The sequence below is a fragment of the Nannobrachium achirus genome (assembly GCF_963921795.1).
Source record: "Nannobrachium achirus genome assembly, chromosome: 15".
NCBI classification, from domain to species: Eukaryota; Metazoa; Chordata; class Actinopteri; order Myctophiformes; family Myctophidae; genus Nannobrachium; species Nannobrachium achirus.
Window position 1 is genome coordinate 27,135,950 of NC_137822.1, and position 21,660 is coordinate 27,157,609.

Consider the following 21,660-nt stretch of genomic DNA (forward strand, 5'->3'; position numbering starts at 1 on the left):
CGGAGTTGACATGCATTGCCCGCTAATGATAATGTTCTGGAATTTCAGAGGAACGTTCATTAAAACTTGATATTGTATTGTTTCAATAACAACGTACTCCTGTCAGGCATTGTTTTTCACGTACATTCCCATTAGGCTCATGAAGAAATGGGACTCGATTTAAAAAAAAAATCAGCCTCATGGTGGCGCTACAACAGGCCGAGTGGTGTCTTGACCCATAACTGCACCGATCTGTGTAAAACATATAGTGCCACCAGGAGGTGGACTTACTGTATGTGAACATTAAATAAATATTAGTCCTTCAGATTTTAACTAAATATCACACAAATCGGTGAACATGATCATTTTGGTCATATGACGAATACGGATCTGTCTGATCTTTCATATTCTACCGTGGTTGGTTAAGATTGACATCTAAAGTTTTCAGGTGTAGTCTTTTTTGAACAAAAGGCCTCAAATCATGAAAACAAATCAGTTAAACTTTGCACGCTCATTTCCACTACGTTGAGGACAAATGCAACCCTTTTCCATTATAGCGCAACATTCCTGACCTGCCGGAGACCTGTGCTCGGAAGAGCTCTGTTTCTAGTTTGTATACTGTTTTAAATCAACGGCTTGGGAGGTAGTGCAGGGTGTTAAGGGGAGAAAATGCTCATTTTGTGCAAATCAGTCTAAAAACGCCAAATTTTGCAAAGATGTAGCCCAGGGCTTGCTCTAATGATTTAGCTAGGGCGCCCGAGTCAGCGACCTTCGGGCTCTCATCGACTTTCTATACAGGAGGAAAATACCCAGAAAATATTTTTTTTTCTGGGTATTTAAGTAGGATGTGAGGGGTCTAACTAGGGGTTTGTCATGATGCTGAATCCATTGCAAGCATTTGTCTTGCACAAAAAACATTCCTTGGGCTACAAATAGCCCCAGAAAATGATGGTTTAGTGATGAAAAGTGATGAGTCATCACTTTTGACAGTTTTGTGGGCGTTTTCTGGGGCTATTTAAAGCCCAAGGAATGTTTTTTTGTGCAAAACAAATGCTTGCAATGGATTCAGCATCATGACAAACCCCTAGTTAGACCCCTCACATCCTACTTAAATACCCCAAAAAAATTAATTTTCTGGGTATTTTCCTCCTGTATAGAAAGTCGATGGGAGCCCATCTTGATTTGGCCGCTGTGGCGACCCCGAAGGTCGCCGACTTGGACGCCCTAGCTAAATCATTAGAGCAAGCCCTGGGCTACATCTGTGCAAAATGTGGCGCTTTTAGACTGATTTGCACTGATTTTCTCCCCTTAACGCCCCGCACTAAGGCTCAAGTCACGGTTCTGTTGTATGGCCAACCAGAGGAAGAGATTAAGTTGCCCTATTAGATGTCATTCACTTGCTGGTGATCCAGTGGTCTGCACTCTTTACAGTATTTGCTTAAATTTTTATGGGACTGTTGTTGATTATACTGTATTAAAAATATGTGATTTCACACACTGTCTTTGTACTGACTTCATACATTTTCACCTGAAGATGGAGTGTGCCATAGTGATCGTCCATGGTTGTCTTCACCAGTTGGTTAGATCAAGCTAATTCCTGGAATTTGTTTCCTGAGCCAAATCTGAATCATGTAATGCAAGCCTCATTTCATGATTCAGATTTTCTTTTTTAGCTGGCGAAAAACAATGTTCCTGAGGCCTCATTAAATGAGGGCACCGTCAGAAGTACTATATGGATCACATCTGCCCATTATTATTATTTTTCTATCTACCTCAAGTTTTCTATTCCAAAAAGCTGTAGTTCCAATTAAACTGTTGGGTACATTTAAGCAAGTCATATCTAATTTTGTAGCGCTGCGATCCTGTGCAGTAATTGGATTTCAGACTTTGTGAGTAACAGGACACAGATGGTCAGAATCCACACCAGGCATGTTTCACTGCCACTGTGAACAGCTCACAAGGCGTGCTGGGCCCACTACTGTACTGTACACACTGTTAACCCACACGTGCGTCAGCATACATCAGAGCAATCACATCATCAAGTGTATAGCCATGGGGCTTTTATCACCAGCAACGATAAATCTGCCTACAGGGAAGGGTGAGGCTGTTGAAGATCTGTTGCAGAGACAACCAGCTCTCTCTGAATGTTGACAAGATGAAGGAGATGATTGTCGACTTGAGGGCTGTAAGCAACTCACTCACTAGCCCCTACATGTTGATAGTAAGGTTGTGGAGACCGTACACAGTTACAAAGATCACAGACAAGATCTCTTGTTTTATCTCGCCTTAGTGAAGAAGGTTCAACAACACCTGTACTTCCTAAGAAGGCAAAAAAAAAGTAATCTGAACATCCGTTCTCTCCAGGTACTACAGCATTCAGTACATACTGACTTGCTGCATCACTGTTTGGCATGGGAGCTGTTCATCTGCACATATATGACCACGGTTATGCTTTTTGCATAACCTGCAACTGCTGCAAGGATAAACTTGACTTGAAGAAAAACTTAATGTGAGGCACCCATCTAACTCTGTCGCCACATCTATCAGGAACTTACAGTGGGACTACTACTTAGTATAAAATGAAATAGTGGTGTGTGTGTGTGTGTGTGTGTGTGTGTGTGTGCGTGCGTGCGTGCGTGCGTGCGTGTGTGACTGTGTGTGCGTGTGTGTGCCGTGCGTTTGCATGACGGGTTGGAATGTGGTTTGATTATCCTTGATGGTGTGCATTAATGTCAATAGGTACTATGAAGATTTTCAGGTCATTCAGGTTATACAGTAGCTACTTTATATTTTACAATTGATGTGATGCAGTTTACCACTGAAAGCGCTCTTCGATTATCAAACAAATGTAAGACGAAGCGATGACTTGTTTAAAATTATATCAACTACTGTATCTAGAAAATAATCTAAATGCTCACTATGTAAAGGCAGCCGTGTGTGCCAGACACGTACGGTTTATACATACATACTGTACCTGTATAAAGCGGCCACTAAACGTCTACCATATTTCTTTTTCCTTCCTTTTTCTTTTTGTTTTGATTGCTACAGTTGTTTTCATCTAGCTTTGCAGCACCGAAATGCATAGCCATGCATATTTAACTATGTAAGACTGACAGGGAAAGAAACATAAATGTTGTCAGTCATGTTTGCCTTCTTGTTTTTCTAGCGTGGGAATAAAAACTGTGTGGGAGTTTTCTCTCCTTTTCTGTGGATTCTTCCGCATTTTCTTCTCATTTGCACCCTAGAAGTCTGAATCTGTCGACATTGTCTTCCTTTCATTTATATATCACACAAACTGCAAGAAATACAGGCCACGAACCGCAGCAGGCTTTGGCTGTTATCAAATGATTAGTACTGTATTTAGCTACAGGCTATCTGATTTATTTCGGTCTCCTTTTGACACTTAATGTGTTTCCAGATGAGCATCTCTGCATCTACTGTAATCTCAAATACATCCTGGTGAGAAAAAAGAAGAAAAAAGACAGCTTAGATTGATTGCAGATTTGATAGAACAAGGATATGACTGAGCGACAGTAAGCCCGAGCTCGAGGTTAGGGCTAAATCACCAATTAAAACATTTGTTGACGGTATGACATTAACTTGCATTGGTTTGCGTCAGCTTAAACACAGACACAATTTATCAACGTTCAACCTGTCATGACAAACCTTGCTTATCTCACCTGTTATATGAAAAAGGAAGGCAATGGCATAAGCATGCGTTTTCAAAGTAAAGTACTGTGTGTTTTACAAATGATGAAACAGCTGGCCAACATTATTAAATACAATCATCTGTCTGTGTGCCTTTTATTCCCCATGAAAATATATGGAGATCCCTGATGTCATCAATATGCCGTCATAGTTCCAACATCATAAATGGTAAATTTATATAGCGCTTTTATCCAAATCGCTTTTCATAGATTGTGCATTACATTCACCCATTCACGCACACATTCATACACCGGTGGCGGAGGAAACCATGCGAGGCACCAACCTACTCACCGGGAGCAATTATGGGTTCAGAGTCTTGCCCACGGACCCTTCAACATTAACTCAGGGAACTGGGAACCCTTCGTGCTCTAATAACGGTTTCTCTACCTCTGAGCTATGCCGCCCCTCATAGATTGGCCTCCAAGCACTGGGTAAGTAGGGACATGCGTACACAATGGGCATGGGCATCGGCCTAGTTATTAATGTATAATACAATAAGAAATTGCCTAAACAGCATTCGAACAGCACTCACCCACTGATAATGACTGCAAATGACAAGTAGCTCAACTGGGCTGTCGCCCCATAATGCTCACTGAGCTCCACTCCACGGACATGAATGCCACTTACTGGGCTCTCTCTTTTGTAGTGCACCCTTATGCAATCATGTCCACCCATGACTGATCGGCTCACTGAGTCTCCGACGGTTCAGATCAGGTAAAATCCCATAGTCTTTGATTGACGTCATTGGCTCCGAAAGGCACTTATAACCCAGGTTCACTATAGTGTTTTCAGTTTCACACCATTCATTTTATAAATATGGCATTTTGCGATAGCGGGAGTCATTGTACAGTACAGTCTGGGGGTGTTTGCTTGCTGGAACATTGAATGGAAGGTAAGGTGAGGACAGTACAGGCCTGAGTTGTACAGGTAGCCTATACAAAACCACACAATCCAGTATAATCACCCCTGAACTCTGGGACCGAGCATGGACAAAAAGATAAGCGCCGGCTGGCATCATCCTCCATTCCCACTTTGAACTTAATCCTAGCGGCTGCTGGTTGATTTACAAGAAAAACAAGGTGAAGCACTGTGAGAGTTTGAGTGAAAACACATCCAGCCATTAGAAACTGGTTACCTCTTTGCAGCTCCACTGAGATGCCTGCTGTCCAGCGATGAAGCCCAGCAACGCGGGATTAGAACTTGGGGTTGTGGCATCGTAGGTAGCACAGAAGGGACACTCAGCGGTGGGCTGCGCTACTATCTCCCCAGAGAACCCCTTCTCCCGCCAGAAAGCCTAGAGAGAAACACATCGTTGTTGTCGGTTGGAAACCTTGTATGATCAAAACCGTTCGTTTTGCATTTGTCATTTTAAAAATGATTTAAGATAGTGAAAATAGCCGATCTACAAGCACACAACGCCTCGCATCGTGAGGTATTGTGTGCTTGCAGATCGGCTATTTTCACTAGATTTGCGCGACAGTCTTGTATGATGAAGCAAGGGCTTCACTTTACGAAAAAACATACAAATGTGAAACTTGGAGTTACGAGGTTTCTGCCCGACAGTGACGACACGCAGCATGACCGGAGATCGGAGCAGAGATTTCATCATACAGTATGCACACACAGTTCCACAGTCATCCTAGTGAACTTGCAATCTCTGGGTGATTCTGTTTTTCTTTTTCAAGTATACGGCATGCCAAGGTCAAAGCAGCTTAATTTCACAAATGTATTTCTATATGAAATGGGACTTACACCATTTTGTGATTGAGGCAGGCATGCATGTGCGTTAAATACATCAGTACAAATTCACTAGGATGCGGTGCAGAACAAAATGACCCTGTTAATTTGCAGGAAATACACAGCAAATTAACAAGATATCAAATTAAATATTTATGCATGTAAAATTGGGTATACCTTTTCCCCCCACAACAGCTCAATTGCTCACTGAGCATTCAGAATGTTAACAATAAATGATATGAAAAGCATGTGCATCATTTTCAATCTGATGAAACCAAACAGCAGGATAGTATGATTACGTAGTTCGGAAAGATCACCTATACGTTACATTTCTAAGCAACAGTACTTGATCATATATGGACTTCCTCCATACACTTTTTGTAGGGAAAATGTATGGGATGTTTATATCTATTTTTTTACAAACATTAGTTTACAGTTACAGCACTAGAGTAATTGCTTTTAAACAGACTCAAGCATACATTTGATTGTTCAGGTCAACCAACAGGGATCACTACACATGACAAGGACGGCCCCCCCCCCCCAATCCCAAACTGTCTTCCCACCTGTGAAGACTGCAAATTGTGCTCGTTGGAGTGGCAAAGATTATAATAGGATCTCTATGGACAATGGCTTGCAGTATAAACGGATCCACATTTTTTTTAACAATAAGAAATTGGATGACACAAGAGAAGTGTAAGTTAAAATCCTCACAGCTACCTGTACACATGTTTCACAAAAGAAAGCAAATTTTAGTGCTTAATAACTACTGTTTATTTATACAGTACATGGGTACAGTACGTTGACTGAGCAGAGCACGCATTTTCTTTTACGGGGTTATGTCTTAATTTTTATGCAGTCTCAAAACTTGAGCCAGGTGGTGCGTAGGTGGTACATCTAGCAATTAAAAATAGTGTGATCCTGCCAAAATCATAAACCTTTCAACGATGTGATAATCATTGTTATATTGCACCACAGCAGCCAGATGGACAGATGATCACTTTATTTATTTTTATAGCAGCAATAGACCTTTGGAACGCTGATATGAGTCATATTCCATTATGTTCTCTTCTGTTGGTCGGGATTACTGGCTTTAGCTTGACATCCATTCAGACATGCACTACTGGGACATACACTAGAAAACCAGCACAGATGCCTGTAAAGGATGTTTCATTGTTCATATTTCCCCATTATATTCACTGCTGATGACTTGTATAAAATATGATCTGGATACCCACAGACCACGGTTGAAGGCCAACTGGCATACTGTATCAGTCTATATATTTTCACTGTTGATAATCCATAATAATCATGCATAATGTTCACTAGTGATACATTGTATATTATATGTATTTAATGTATATAATATACGAATATGAACTCAGTCAGACCATGGGCAGATGTCTAGTGTAAGAAGAATATTTAGGTATGAGAGAGTCTCTGACTATGAGTCAGGTCAGAGATCTGGACATTGTTCTATAGACTCAAAATTAACATTTTAACAGTAGCCTAAAATCAAATCAGTAATTTAATCTAAACAATATCGCAAGAGTCAGGGGAATCATGCAGTGTTGTAAAGTAACTAAGCATATTTACTTATGTACTGTACAATTTTGAGGTATTTGCACTTTACTTGAGTATTTCCAATTTTCATCTCGGATCCAAATATTGTACTTTAATCCACTACAATTATTTGAAAACTTTAGTTACTACTTACTTTGCAGGTATAAATTATATCATAAAACATACATACACACACCACTTTAGCAGATGTACTGTAGGCTATTTGAAAATAGCCGATCTATACAAGCTCACAACGCGCCACATCACCTGTGTTTCATGCTTACTGCGGCCATGACACCTCAATTTCCCTCAGGGACCAATAAAGGTTTATTGCTGTCTTATTCAGCTGCATAACAATGGACTGTGTTGGCTGTACTGAATTAGAGCCTAAAGGCATGTCTGCTATTGTTCTTCCCAGGGCAGCATGATGAGGACCACAGATGTATTACAAATGACTCATTAAGTAGTTATTTGACTTGCATGCAAAAGTTATGTAATGCGTCTCATCAGCAGGCATCTAATACAGCTTCAGGTAATATGAAGTGACTCTAATACAGGTTATGTAGTATAGAGACAATGTTGATTAATCTCAATGTGGGGTCTGTGGACCCCTTGGGGGTTCCAGGGGGTCCCCAGAAAAACTTGGATCAGAGTTTCTCTGTTGACTCTATACCTACAGTAAGGGAATTCATTAACAAATGACATATCAGGCCAAATCAATGCCTAACAAATTATTTATCAGATTGGAGTTCCAGTGATTTAAAATAGTATTCTGTGGCTAATGCAAATACAATTGGAGATCTGGTAAATTCAAAAGGTTGAGAATCACTGATAGAGGATACAAGGATGAGAAACACATATCTGTGTAATACTGCTTTGCCTGCAAGTAGAGAACATATTGATTCATTTCTTTAAGGTTTAACCAGATAGATACAGTGGCCTTTGCAGAAGTCCTATACTGCCTATAGTACAGTGTAAGAAGGCTGCATAATGCTGAACAACAAAGAGGGCTAAGAGCAACTGAGCTTCTGCTAACGAAATGAAGTAGGAAACCATAAATATTGCAGGCCCTTCCATTTGTATCAAAACACGCTTGATGAATGCTGAAGGCCACAGTGTTAGTTCACACTCACTCGATTATGTTTTGAATTATGCAAAGATTTGAAACCACAAACAAACCTCTTGCAATACCTTACGTTTCTGAAATTTTAAATGTAACTGTGTATGGGTCATTTGAAGTCGATGCAGCCACTGCGGAAGGCAGAAGCCGAAACTAGGGCTGTCACGATTATGACATTTTACATGACGATTAATTGTCACTCAAATAATTGCGATTAACGATTTAATTGTGTTTTTGTGGTTGACAATTACATTTCTGTTTGGCTTTGAGGCTTTGAAGTTGCACATGGTAGATATGACACATAACCTAAATATAGAAATTACTGACATATTTGACAACTTTATACTTAAAAAAGAACATTGATAGAGGAAATAGCCGATCATTGTGTATAATTTCATTGGTGACTCTTCGCTATGGAGTGATACGGCACGGGTGTACTAAAAGATTATTTTTATGGGTGAGCAGCAGTGTTTCCTTTTGAAGTGTGACGTACCGCACATGGCACTACTCAGTTCAATCACACAGTAGAAAAGAACAGAGAGCATCCTCTAAGGCTGTTGATCAGTCGGTCGGCCGGTCTATCCGGACATCCAACCACCACTTTAATCCCAAACAACATGGGACCTTCATGCTCCCCGGTGGATGAATCCCACTGATTCTGGTCACACCACGACCTTTCCTCCTCTAGCACCTTCCTCTTGCCAAAAAGGTACTTGTAAGCGGGTGGCAGTGCCGCTCTGAGGATTATGTGATTGGCCGCAAAGCAGGCGATAAGAGCATCAAAAAGCGGAGAATGTCTCAACAAAGGTAAGGGATAAGTGACTTCCACTGGGCGGCAGCCAATCAGATTGCTGAATGTGATGTAGCAAACCTTTCATCAATGACACACCACTTGAGCATCCTTGCACTGTCTTTCCCCGTTTTCATGGCACATTTCAGTATCTGTATGGATTTTGTCCTTCTACTGTATCTCATACATGGGCAACTGGACGGCCCGGGGGCCACATGCGGCCCCCACCTTCACTTAATACGACCCGCAGGTTAATATCGGAATACTGATATTTCAGTTACAATTCCAAACATGCAAACATGGCCCGTTTTAATTACTTCAGTCTATAATAGTAGCTTAATGACTAGTGTTAGTGCTACTGTGACACGTTTTGAGCTTGTAGATCGGCTATTTTTGACTGCGTGGCCCTCTGGAGTGAGCGTGAAAATATAATGTCCCTTTCAAGCATACAGCTGCCCACCCCAGTGGGTCCTACAACAACAACAAAAAAGGTATTAGACTCCTGCTGGGTTTAAATATGTAAACGTACTGTGCTTTTTGTGAGCCACCCCAGTGGCAAACTGTTGGGGTGGTGATGGACATATTTTTCACGTACATGTACCGTATCGGCTGCATAAATAATACATACCAATATTAAATATTAATAATAAGACTAGCAAAGCCTGGGAACAATAAATGGATGGTCACAGACCTCAGTCACAACCTCAGTCACAGATGACTGGTTGGAGGATGCAGTGGAATGAACCTAAAATTACAAAGACAACACTTCTTTTTTGTGTCTCATACCAGGGAGACCATCTCTAAGTGGAGTTTGGGGATCCCAGGGGTCCTCAAGGGGGTTTCAGGGAGGTCCCCAGCAAAATTATTGGTAACTCCAAATGAAACTAAATGTACATTACAGGTCACAAATAGTTCCAATGGAATCTAAATGTACACATGCTGGAAAAATAATCTACCCTCCAAGGGGTACCTGGATCAAAAAGAGTTTGAGAACGCCTGGTCTAATGCATAGTAAACCATGCAATCGGTGGTTGCCAGGCATTAGCAACGTCTGATCACACAAAGAATTAATCAGCGTCGGGAAGGGAAAGCAAATTTCATCCCACCTTTTCCCAATGTCAACCGGGAAAATAATTTGTACAGCACAGTGTGTGTGTGTGTGTGTGTGTGTGTGTGTGTGTGTGTGTGTGTGTGTGTGTGTGTGTGTGTGTGTGTGTGTGTGTGTGTGTGTGTGTGTGTGTGTGTGTGTGTGTGTGTGTGTGCGTGCGTGCGTGCGTGCGTGCGTGCGTGCGTGCGTGCGTGTGTGTGAGAGAGACAGAGAGGCATAAAGGCAGAGAGAGAGAGAGATAGAGGGGATAGAGTCTCGCAGGCACTTATGCAATTATGTTATGGAACACACTCCTGGCAAAGGAACCTTTCGACATCCTTTTAATAATTGTGTAATGGTTGATATAGCTCCACATGTGTTGTGCTCATACTGTATATGATTTGGGTTGAACATGACACACCAGAAACAAACACAGACTAAGATATACTGTCAGTGTCAGGCGGTGGGAAAGAAGTCTGCTATGAAAGCTCACAGCGAACTGACATGTTGACTCTTTGCTTACGCAGACATGGTGTCAATGCCGGAACAACACTCTGCCCACTGTGTTCAACAACTCAAAGACGTCGTCCATGGCCCGGACGGCTAAGGGGGCCGTCGAGGGACCTAGCCTGACAGCGTTATCGCATGTTCTACTCACGATCCCGATGACCTTTGCTGAGTGTCACTCCCCTTCTCTCTCCCCCCCATTTCCTGTCAGACTACTGTAATCTATCAATAAAAAGGCAAAAAGCCCCCCAAAAAGATATCTAAAACAAAAAAGAACTACAGTATGTCCATTACAGAGTCAGACAGCTTTTTGTAAGGGCAATTATGTTATTTTGTCATGCACTCGCCCAATATGGTAGATTTATTACAACTAAACAGTGGCTCAGCTGATTGTCAGCTGTAGTCTGTATAGTAAACTCGTTAAACATTTTGACAGCTCACCTGATGTCAAAATCAGATCTCACCTGTACACATGCAGTGGTGGAAAAAGTACTCAAATTGTAAAAGTATCAATACTGCAATGTAGAAATACTGTCACAAGTAAAAGTCCAGATTTGAAAATGTACTCTAGTAAAAGTAAAAAAGTCAAATGTACTTAAATTAGAAAGTACAGATTATGCAGAATGTCCCGTTTCACACCACTGCGCTCATGTATGAACAAACAATCGAGGCTGTAAGTCTTTGTGACTCGTATAAGTGAGGGGACTGATGAACGACTCTCTCTCGAGGTACACTTTCACAGCAGCCTCCAAGGTCAGTGGGGCTGGCAGCCAGCCTTGAATCTGTGCATCACTATTAACACTGTTGACTCTGTGAACTGCCGAGACCTGACCACGTCTGAACTCTGTCGCATGGTCATGTGATTTCATAAAAAGCTTCGGGTGATAAACACGTCTCCTATAAACACCTCTCCTCTACCAAAGGCGAGATGCAGGCTATAAGATTGACATATAGTGCATAAAAGGTGTTTCTCGTGTATTGCGGCGGCATAATGTAAAGTTATCTCAAAAGTGATACCATTTCATGAGGAGAGCGCCACTGGCTTATCAGTGTGGTGCATAATCCTGCAAGAATGACATTGTAGTTGACACCAGAGAGTGTCTTGATATTGTTTTGGGGCCCAGTGATACTTAAATATTTAGAAATAAATAACTCCATGTAACTCTGAATCTGATATTTATGAACTCCATGAGCCTTCCCACCTCAAATGATCGAAGCAATAGTCTCATCTATTGACTGAAAGATTTGGATAGAAAACGATGGGATCATCTGATAGACTGAAATATCAGGTAGGTAAGTGGTTGGGAGCTCTATCAGAGAGAGAGGCAGGGATGTGCTGGCCTGCTGGGCCCCTGATTCAGCCCGGGAAAAAGAGTTGGAGAGGCCCCTCATTGCACGCTATAGAGAGAGATCTCTCTCTATAGCGCTGCTGCTTCTCAAAGATTTGCCATTTCAGTCCAAAACCGTTTGTTTTGTATTTATCATTTCAAACATGCACAAGAAGTACAGGGCCCGCACACCATCTTCAACTTGCCAAAAAAACTCTCTTTATTTAATGCAACGTTTCGGTCAAAGACCTTCTTCAGGCATCTGCTGTATTTATCATTTAAAAAATGATTTAAACTAGTGAAAACAGCCGATCTACAAGCACACAATGCCTCGCACCGCGAGGCGTTGTGTGCTTGTAGATCGGCTGTTTACACTACTTTTGTGCGACGGCCTTGTATGATGAAGCAGGGCTTTGCTTTGCGATACAAGGTTTCTGCCCGACAGTGACGATTTACTTTGTTGGCCGCCCAGCCCCCAAAATGGAACGAAGGTATATTTTTCATTTTTTCCTAATGGCCGGCCTGGACCAGCCAGGAAGAACCGGCCGTTTGGGAGTTGGCCCGCTTTTCCCAATGGCCAGCACGTCCCTGAGAGAGAGAGAGAGAGAGAGAGAGTGAGAGAGAGAGAAAGGGAGAGGGGGAAGGAGGGAGGGAGTCTGAGGAGAGAGAGGGACAGAGAGACAGAGACAGAGAGACCATTTCAACCATGCAATAACTCGGCCATTGCCGGGCACCGAAGCCTGAACACCACAGATCGATGCATCGCAAAGCGACGCATTATCAGCGCAATAACCCCGACAATGCTGGGCCAGCGGTTTTGTGCTTGTGTCAATTTACCTTGGATGTGTGCTGCATGGCCATTTGAGGAATTTGGCCAGACTGAAAGACCAAGCCAAGGTTAACCAATGATGTCTTCTCAGCCATAATCTCTACATTTCTGGATAGGAAAAAACTCACGACAATGGCAGCATTTTGGCAGCAGCTCCAGTCCAGCCTCATTTCTGTCTGCTACTCACACAAAGCACCAGAAAATAGGCTCCATACTTCCAAGAACAAAGCTGCTATGGTCATTATCAATCTCTCCATACGGCAGGGGTCTTCAACAGGGGGTCTGGGACCCCTAGGGGGTCATCAGAGTTACTACAGGGGTCCTCCAAATCTTTGTGTGATTTTTTATATTAACCACTTGAATCCTAGCGTCCATATCCTGAGAACTTTAGCCAAAAATAGCAGATCTACAAGCTCACAACGCCGTTGTGAGCTTGTAGATCGGCTATTTTTGGCAAAGACGTTTGGCATAGAGGGGAAAAAGAGAAGACTATGTACAGTATTGACGGTTCAAGTGGTTAAATATCTGAAAACACAAATTGGCATGATTGAGCTGTCAAACAACTAAACTATATGGAATCTATGAAAAAGTTGTGGAGGTCCCTGTTTCATCTCTTTCTCAACTAAGGGGTCCTTGGCCTGAAAACGCTGAAGACCCCTGTCATAGAACAAAGCTGCTATGGTCATTATTATCAATCTCTCTATACGGCTCACCTGTCAACTTCTCATGATTGAGCTGTGCATGGTACATAGATTCTGCATGGCGCTTTCCTTCGCTCGCCTTCATTACATGCAAAGTACTGTATGCTCCCCAGTCCCCACTTTCAGAAGTCAGAAAGAATCATGTAAATGAGAAAGCTGGTGCCTTGTTCCTCATCACTCTTAGGGGATTAAAAGAAAACAGGATGAATACAGCTAGATTTCTGCTGAAGAAACTAGGATACTTGGCCATGAATACCACCAACCCGGATTCTTAAATGTTTTATATCGTCGTTGTCGGGTGAAAACCTTGGATGTCCAAAACCGTTTGTTTTGCATTTTTCATTTTAAAAATGATTTAAACTAGTGAAAACAGCCGATCTACAAGCACACAACGCGAGGCGTTGTGTGCTTGTAGATCTGCTGTTTTCACTACTTTTGTGCGACGGCCTTGTACGATGAAGCAGGGCTTTACTTTGCGAAAGAACATACAATTTTGAAACTTGGAGATACGAGGTTTCCACCCGACAATGACTATATTTTTTCCATCTTTTTTAAATGTGTCCTGTGTAAGGAAAGCAACCCCTTCGAAACAAATCTCTCTTCACACACATACAGTAGTATTGTAGAACCAGACAGAAATACACATACGTTTCCCTGTAGTCACAGGTCAAATACTTGTTGAGAGGAAAATGTATTCAGTGTCTCTTGTTGGCAATAATCACCGTATAATTATCTTCTGGCTACAGACGTGGGTGCTTCTAAACGACCTATACTGTAGGCAGACAGACCGAGCGAGACGCACAGAACAGCAGAGATAGTGGGGCTGTACAACAAATATTACAATTTAATGGACGTTCAAGCACACACCAAGCTCTCAATCTACTTTTGGAAAAGGAGGAATTACAAGCAAAAACTAAAGGCGTTGGGTTCTTTAAGTTATAAACTGAGCTGTGGAAGCGAGGAAGAATAATGACTGGCAAACGTCATGTTTGGAATGAGACCAAACGCATGTAAAAGAATATTATGAGATGTCTGGATGAGCGCAGTGTTGTTTTTGACAGGACATTTTGATGTAGTCTTAGTCATAGTCTTTTGAATATATTTTCATTTAGTTTTAGTCATATTTTAGTCATTTGTCATTAACAGGCGAGCAAGCATTCAGAGGGAAAGACAAGTCTACTTTCTTCAAATAAAATGAAAACAACACTATGGTGTGATCGATCAGCTTATGCTCTCAGAAATATTTAAGGTGCATTTGGTCAAAAGATTATGCCTCCTCCTATGGTCCCTAATCCATTACTTACATGTAATACTAACAAATGCTTTACTATAGTTTTAAATTATTCTAGCAACAATTATGGAGAAGGTGTACACACTGTACCGAATACCTCAATAACTACTTCATTCATGGTTATTCACAGCCGTGGTATGCTTAAGAAGTAAAGGGTAATAATAACAGGCCATTTGCATTGGCCGTGCAAGACTTATCAGCAGAATTTGAAAGAATGAACTTTAATTTATTTTAATTTAATTTATTCAAGAGAAACAAACTTAGCTCTAACAAAGCTCATCATTAGGCAAGATAAGAGGAGAATATTCAATAATGAAGTAGTTACAATAAAATTGAAGTAATTATGAAGTAAGTACTGTAAGTCCTAACTAATTTGGTGTCATCATTATAGACAAATTTTTAAAAAATGTTCAAGCTCAAAATACATCGCATGAGCTTGTAGATCAGCATTTTTGCTGATAGGGCTTTAAAAATGTTATCGTATCATGAATACATTTTAAAATATTGGAGTTACACTGGTCTATATACATATATATATATATATATATATATATTAAGGGTGCAACGGTTTACAAAATTCACGGTTCGGTTCGGTTCAATGTTTTGGTGTCACGGTTCGATACATTTTCGATACAAAAAATAAACAGAAATGTCATTGATTTATAAATGTATTTTTATAACTATGTATTTTTATGTTTTAACTTTGAACTTTTGAATACGGTACCCAACCTCTAGGGTAGTGGTTCTCTAAGTGGGCTCTGCGGATCCCTAGGGGTCCTTGAGGGGGTTCCAGGGGAATGTGGATGTGGAGTGGTATTGTATTGTTTTGTTCGGTACAGGGTCATTCAGTTCGGTACACCCTCGTATTGAACGGTTCGATATCGATACATGTATTGTTGCACCCCTAATATATATATATATCAGAGATTGCGTTAGACCGGGAATTGCCGGATTTGACCGATTTTTAATGACAAAGACCGGAAAATATAAACCTCATCGGACATAAGGACCGATTGAAAATGACACGGCAGTTCATTAATATCACCGCAAATCCCTCTCTCTCTCTCTTTCTCAATGTCTCTCTCTCTCTCTCTCTCTCTCTCTCTCTCTCTCTCTCCCTCCCTCATCACTCTCACATGCACGTTAGTTTGGTTGCACAAAAACACACGAGTTAAGCTACACTTTTTCCTGTTAATAATAACCTATGTGAAATAAGCTGCATTGGGAGATACGCGGCAGACACTTTATTGTGAAGGTAAGACAGGAAATGATAGTTGTTGCTGGGTTGGCCCTAGTTGTCGGTTTGTTATGATGTCGCTAAAGTCTGTGAGCTGCATTGGTTTGGAATACCCCGCGCAGTTTAAGTTATACATGAATGGACAGTCAAAATAAGTTGTATTATCAGAACTGTTTAGCCTACATTAATTTGCGAACGGGGCGCTGGGGGGAGAGAGAAGACAGCAGTCCATTTCAGCGTCATCTTGCAACGTGCACCCACAGGAATTATGGAAGACACGCAGGACAACTAACAACCCATATAAAACAAACTTTATACACTCGATTGACGTTCTTTATGAGATGATGTTATGGAAACTGTACAAGATCACCACCAAAGCCTTTACAACCTTCCCAAAGTTGCATAGAGATGCATGGACATCGTGACCACTCGACCATAGCAGTGAGTAGTCTATAATTGATTAATTTCTGGACAGATGAATCTATCAACCTATGAAACATTTGCGCAGACCTCACTTTCAGAATATTTCTCATTATTCTGTACATGTGTTAGCCTCGATGCAACAGAAACAACTTGTTATGAAACCATGCAGTATGCGTGCAAACACACAGCCTGAGCCTGCGCGAGAATAGTCCAATATAAATTAATTCCCTTATGCAAGATGAAGCTGTATGTTTTTTGTACAGCCTACTACTCCTTTACATTCAATTCGTTCAGTCCCAACTATACAACAGGACTTAAACTGTTGTTTTTGGCTATGTTTTTGCACCTGCTTGTCATCCATGCATTACAATTATTATGTCCGGTATTTTTATCAGATGTCCGATAAATTTTAATCATGCCGGTCACGGTGACCGGCTGTTAAAAATCCTAGCGCGACCTCTGATATATATATATATATATATATATATATATTATCCAAGTTTTGACAATGATGGATAATGGCTATATCAAAGAAAAGAATGAAGAAGAAAAAACACAAAAAAAGATGAAATCAGAGTTACAGAAGCATTAAATAGCTCCATATTCTGGACTGATAGTCAGTCTGTTGTAAAATAGCTCACACAATTCTCTACGTACGAACCTAAACTGTTTTGAAAGGGAATGCAAACATGAACATTGTCTCATGAGGTTTGTCTGCTCCTGAGATGGCCCTCTCTCCCCCTGGCCTGTTACAATGTCAGATCCATCCTGTTGACTGACAAAGATACTAATTATATAAAAACAAGCGATAAACGTACCAGGTACAAACAATTTACAGCTGAGAATGTTCATATATATTCTGCACCTGTATGCTCTACTACTACTAAAGCCTGAGTTATACTTAGTTGTGCGTGGGTGTCACACACTGAAAATAGTCTACAAATAGACACCGACACGAAGAAATAACACAAAAAAAGATGAAATCAGAGTTACAGAAGCATTAAATAGCTCCACATTCTGGACTGATAGTTAGTCTGTTGTAAAATAGCTCACACAATTCTCTACATACGAACCTAAACTGTTTTGAAAGGGCATGCAAACATGAACATTGTCTCATGAGGTTTGTCTGCTCTGCTAAAAGGGGGCATGTGAGTATCCACAGTGTGCCGAGACTGGCCATATTTGTTTATGTACTCGGTGAACCGGAGGACTTGATTTCGTTCTGGAGGTCAGAGGAACACCGGCGAATTGAAACCATGGATTCTAATTCAATGTATACTGGATGACCCGAGAAGTACAGAGAAATAAACAAGAATAACACCAATGAACCCATCTGCAATGTCTCAAACCGGATGAAACTGCTGCCAGGTATCTGAAAAGTCCTTGCAAGGACTTAGAAAGAATTACAGCTTAGCTTCACGCCTTCAGAAATCTTCCTGAAACTATAAACAAAACTATAAATAACAGACATTCCATTATCCTGCCTAAAGATCATCAGCTATCAAGTGCAACAACCATCCAAGAATTAATTCCTTGGGACAAAAACGTCCCCAATCTGCTTTGTCCTTTAAAAGGATCACAGAGGGGGTTCAGGTATCTGGGGTTATTTATCACTAATTCACACTGATCTTTGGAAAAAACCTTTGTCCCATTTTTAGATAACTGCAAATTAGATCTAATGAGTTGGCCCTCTCTCCCCCTGGCCTGTTACAATGTCAGATCCATCCTGTTGACTGACAAAGATACTATTATATAAAAATAAGCAATAAACGTACCAGGTACAAACAATTTACAGCTGAGAATGTTCATATATTCTGCACCTGTATGCTCTACTACTACTAAAGCCTGAGTTATACTTAGTTGTGCGTGGGTGTCACACACTGAAAATAGTCTACAAATAGACACCGACACGCAAGCAGGTAGAATTCTGATATAAAGCTGAGCTAGTCAAGCAATTAATTTAAGGTCATTTTAACGACCAAGACAGAGCAGACCTTTCACTCGAGCCAAAATATGTCCAATATTAATGAATACTGTAGGGCAAATCTGGATTAGCTCAAATTGCATTGTAATCAGGGGTGTAGTTGTCCCGATTTAAAATGAATCAAACACGGAACTGAAAGTTCCTATGATTGGCCGCTAGTTGCGCTGTTCTGGCACCAGAAGCAACATGTTCTCCAAAGGATTTCATTCTATTCCCCTGAACTTTTACATTTGATTTTCTTACCTTAAAGCTATACTGTGTAAGATGCTCAACTAGTGGTCAGTAGCCCTATAGCAAACCGCGGTCGCGTTCGCGTCTTTCGCCCGTTTTTCGTACCTTCACACCCCCGCGTCTGCCTCCACAACGCCGAGAGCTATCTTTAGAGGGGTCCCTGGTTCCTGTGCGTTCAGGCATTCCGGAGAAACGGACTACTTCACCCTGCCTGGTAGGCGAGATTACCTTTTGAGTAAAGAGACACACGGGCGACTACAAATATGGCGACCCCACTTCAAGATGCGCTGTGATTGGCCGGTAGTGTACCATGTGTGCATGATCGGCGATGTGATTGGGCAACGTATACACAACGTATACAGATGATGCAGATTACGTCATTTTGGCGCGAAATCCGGTCCACGGCCAGGATCATAGAAAACATATAAAGAGAAGGCTTCAGAAGCTGAAAATAACGGAGTGGGTGTTCTAAAACTTTAGCGATTTAACAGTTAGGACAATTTTAAGATTTGTTTTATAAAAAAAGTTACATGGTACAACTTTAATAAACATTGTCATGAATACTTTATAGTTCCTGTCGCCAGTTTAAGCCTCGTTTCAATCACCATATGCTTTTTGTGAAAATATGGTCCAATTTATGTTATATTTGATGTTATAACAGGGTATGCTGTGGGAGGGGCTTGTGATCATAGGCTCTTCATGTGCTTTTCGGCAAGCTCAAGACAATGTCCCATGTCCCTGCTGTTGCACGTGACCGTTGGCAGCCAATAGCTTTCGAGATGGTATCATTTCTACCAATGAACGTTGATTTCTACAATGATGGCGGCACCCATACAACGGCCACAAAAGCTTCATTTGCGCAGCATAGAAACCAGTGGCTTTCCACCATCCATATTTTGTTTTACAGTCTACGATTGTAATAAGTATTTTAATGGCACCTGCCCACTTTTCTTCTGTCCTCTCAAGTGCCGCAAATAGTTAAGAAACATGTTTCTAAAGACTGACCACTACAACAAAATACAGGATTACATGTTTTCTGATATACCGATCCCCCTAAAAAAAAAAGAATAATACTATTGTGTAAAAAAGCAGAAGATGCAATGGCACTCCAAATCATCACCAACAATCCTTGTTTGAGTGGTCTGTGTAATACTGTAATATTTTGAGATATGGATTTTTGATTTTCATGAGCTGCATGCCATAAAAAACTAAATAAAACAAAATAAGGTTTTGATTGTTCACTGCATGCGCTATGTATAGACTAGAACATTTGAATTATATTACAATTTCTTTTAGAGGGATCTGTATATGTGTGGCTGCCCATCAACACTTCTGATTGTTTAGTAAGTGAGCCATGTCTTTCCAATGTTCCACCATGATTGTGGGATTGGATTATTTTAAGTAAGAGAGCGGGAAACCTCATTCAAAGACAAAAAAACTCCTGTTCTGTATGTCCAATAGGGCTGTGCATTTGGAGGTCTCTCCTTTACAATGGACACAGACCTTTACAGACCCCTTTCTGCAATAAGACGAGGTTTATGTAGAAGTGTTCAAGTCATACATGAAATGATAAGATCTGGAATACATTTAGTTGGGCAGAGCAGGAACTGAGAAATGCACACGTTAACCTGAAACACCCTGTTGGGGAAATGTGTGCAGCAGTGGTGGAAAAATACTCAAATGTTTTAATTAAGTAAAAGTATCAATACTGCAGTAAAGAAATACTCTGTTAGGCTGAAGCCACACCAAAGTACATATGAGAGTGGAATCCCTATGTATTTCAATGGGAAGGGGTCGGTTTCATGCCAGTAGAGGATTTCTGAAAAAGAAAAACTCTCCATTCTCCATTCTCATTGAAATGCATTGGCAGAATGGGGATTCCACTCTCACTTTGGTGTGGCTTCAGCATTACAAGTAAAAGTTCGGAATTCAAAATGTACTTGAGTAAAAGTACAGAAGTATTGGCATCAAAATGTACCTAAAGTACCAAAAGTAGAAAGTACTCATTATGCAGAATGTCCCATTTCATAGCAATCGCATCGCCACACATTGTGAGCTTGTAGAACGTCTATTTTCAAATGGATGAAATATATATACGATTGATGTGAGTAAAGTATGTTTTGTAATGATAATCAAAAACAACAAAGTAACTAGTAACCAAAGTTATCATATAATTGTATTAAAAGTACAAAAAGTACAATGTTTGCCTCTGAGATGTAGTGGAGTAGAAGTAAAAGTATTGACATTTGTAAATACTTTAGTAACGTAAAGAATACCCACAAAATCGTACTTAAGTATAATACTTGAGTAAATGTACTTAGTTACTTTACACCACTGGAAATGTGTGCAATATGGGGGGGGTAACAGGAAGTGTCACAGGTGCTACACTCTGTTCTTGGCCAGCAGACCCTGGGTGATCTGGTAGCACTGCCAAGCCACCAGCTCTCATTAAAAGATAACATATTACACCATCCTCCTTACCAGGGAATGTGACATGTGACATGTCATATTCATTGTGACCGTAGGTCGCATTTACTATCAAAACCTCCACCGGCTGTCCGTCTGTCCGTCTGTCTGTCTGTCACACGTCACACGTCACACGTCACACTTTTGCCCTGCTCATATCTCCACAACCGTTGCCCCCATCCATGCCAAATTTTGCACACACACTCCTTACCTGCCAAACTACAACCTCCAAGGACCCCCGGAGCTCCAGGGACCCCCAGGTCCCTGGGGGACCCCCAGGTGTAAAAAATGACCAAATGTGCAAAAATGACCACCCCAACGGGGCTGCTCACGGGGAATTCCTGGGGACCACCGACTCCTGGTGCTCCAGAACGGATGCAAAAGTGGTGGCGCCCCCAGTGGAGGACCCCCTCCACTGCAGCTCACATAAAATGCCGTAACTCGGGCTAGGAGCGTCCGGGAGAGCCGGGGCCGGTACCTATTCGTCCACCAAGGCAACGCGGAGACCCCACCCCTCATTTCTCACATGGCCCTCTTGCGCCACCTTCAGGCCGATTTTTAAAACACATTTTTGAACACTGCTCCTACAGTTTTTGCCCTAAAATCACACACATCGCTACACAGTATGTCTACACTCATCCCATCAACATGAATCTGTCCCATATAGCGCCACCTTCAGGCC

General features: G+C 41.3%; 1 protein-coding gene across 3 annotated transcripts in view; it reads right to left on the minus strand.

Annotated features, from left to right (window-relative positions):
* The window catches only part of LOC308300086 (putative flavin-containing monoamine oxidase A), a 599,107-nt gene that overhangs the window by 517,475 nt on the left and 59,972 nt on the right, over positions 1-21,660 (minus strand). For all 3 annotated transcript variants that reach the window (XR_013962799.1, XM_080743855.1, XM_080743856.1), the window contains one exon: positions 4,823-4,981. Coding sequence is in view for 2 of the 3 variants with exons in the window: in XM_080743855.1 (XP_080599981.1) it covers positions 4,823-4,981 (159 nt within the window). In the remaining variant the exon portion in view is untranslated. The remainder of the gene's footprint in view (positions 1-4,822; positions 4,982-21,660) is intronic.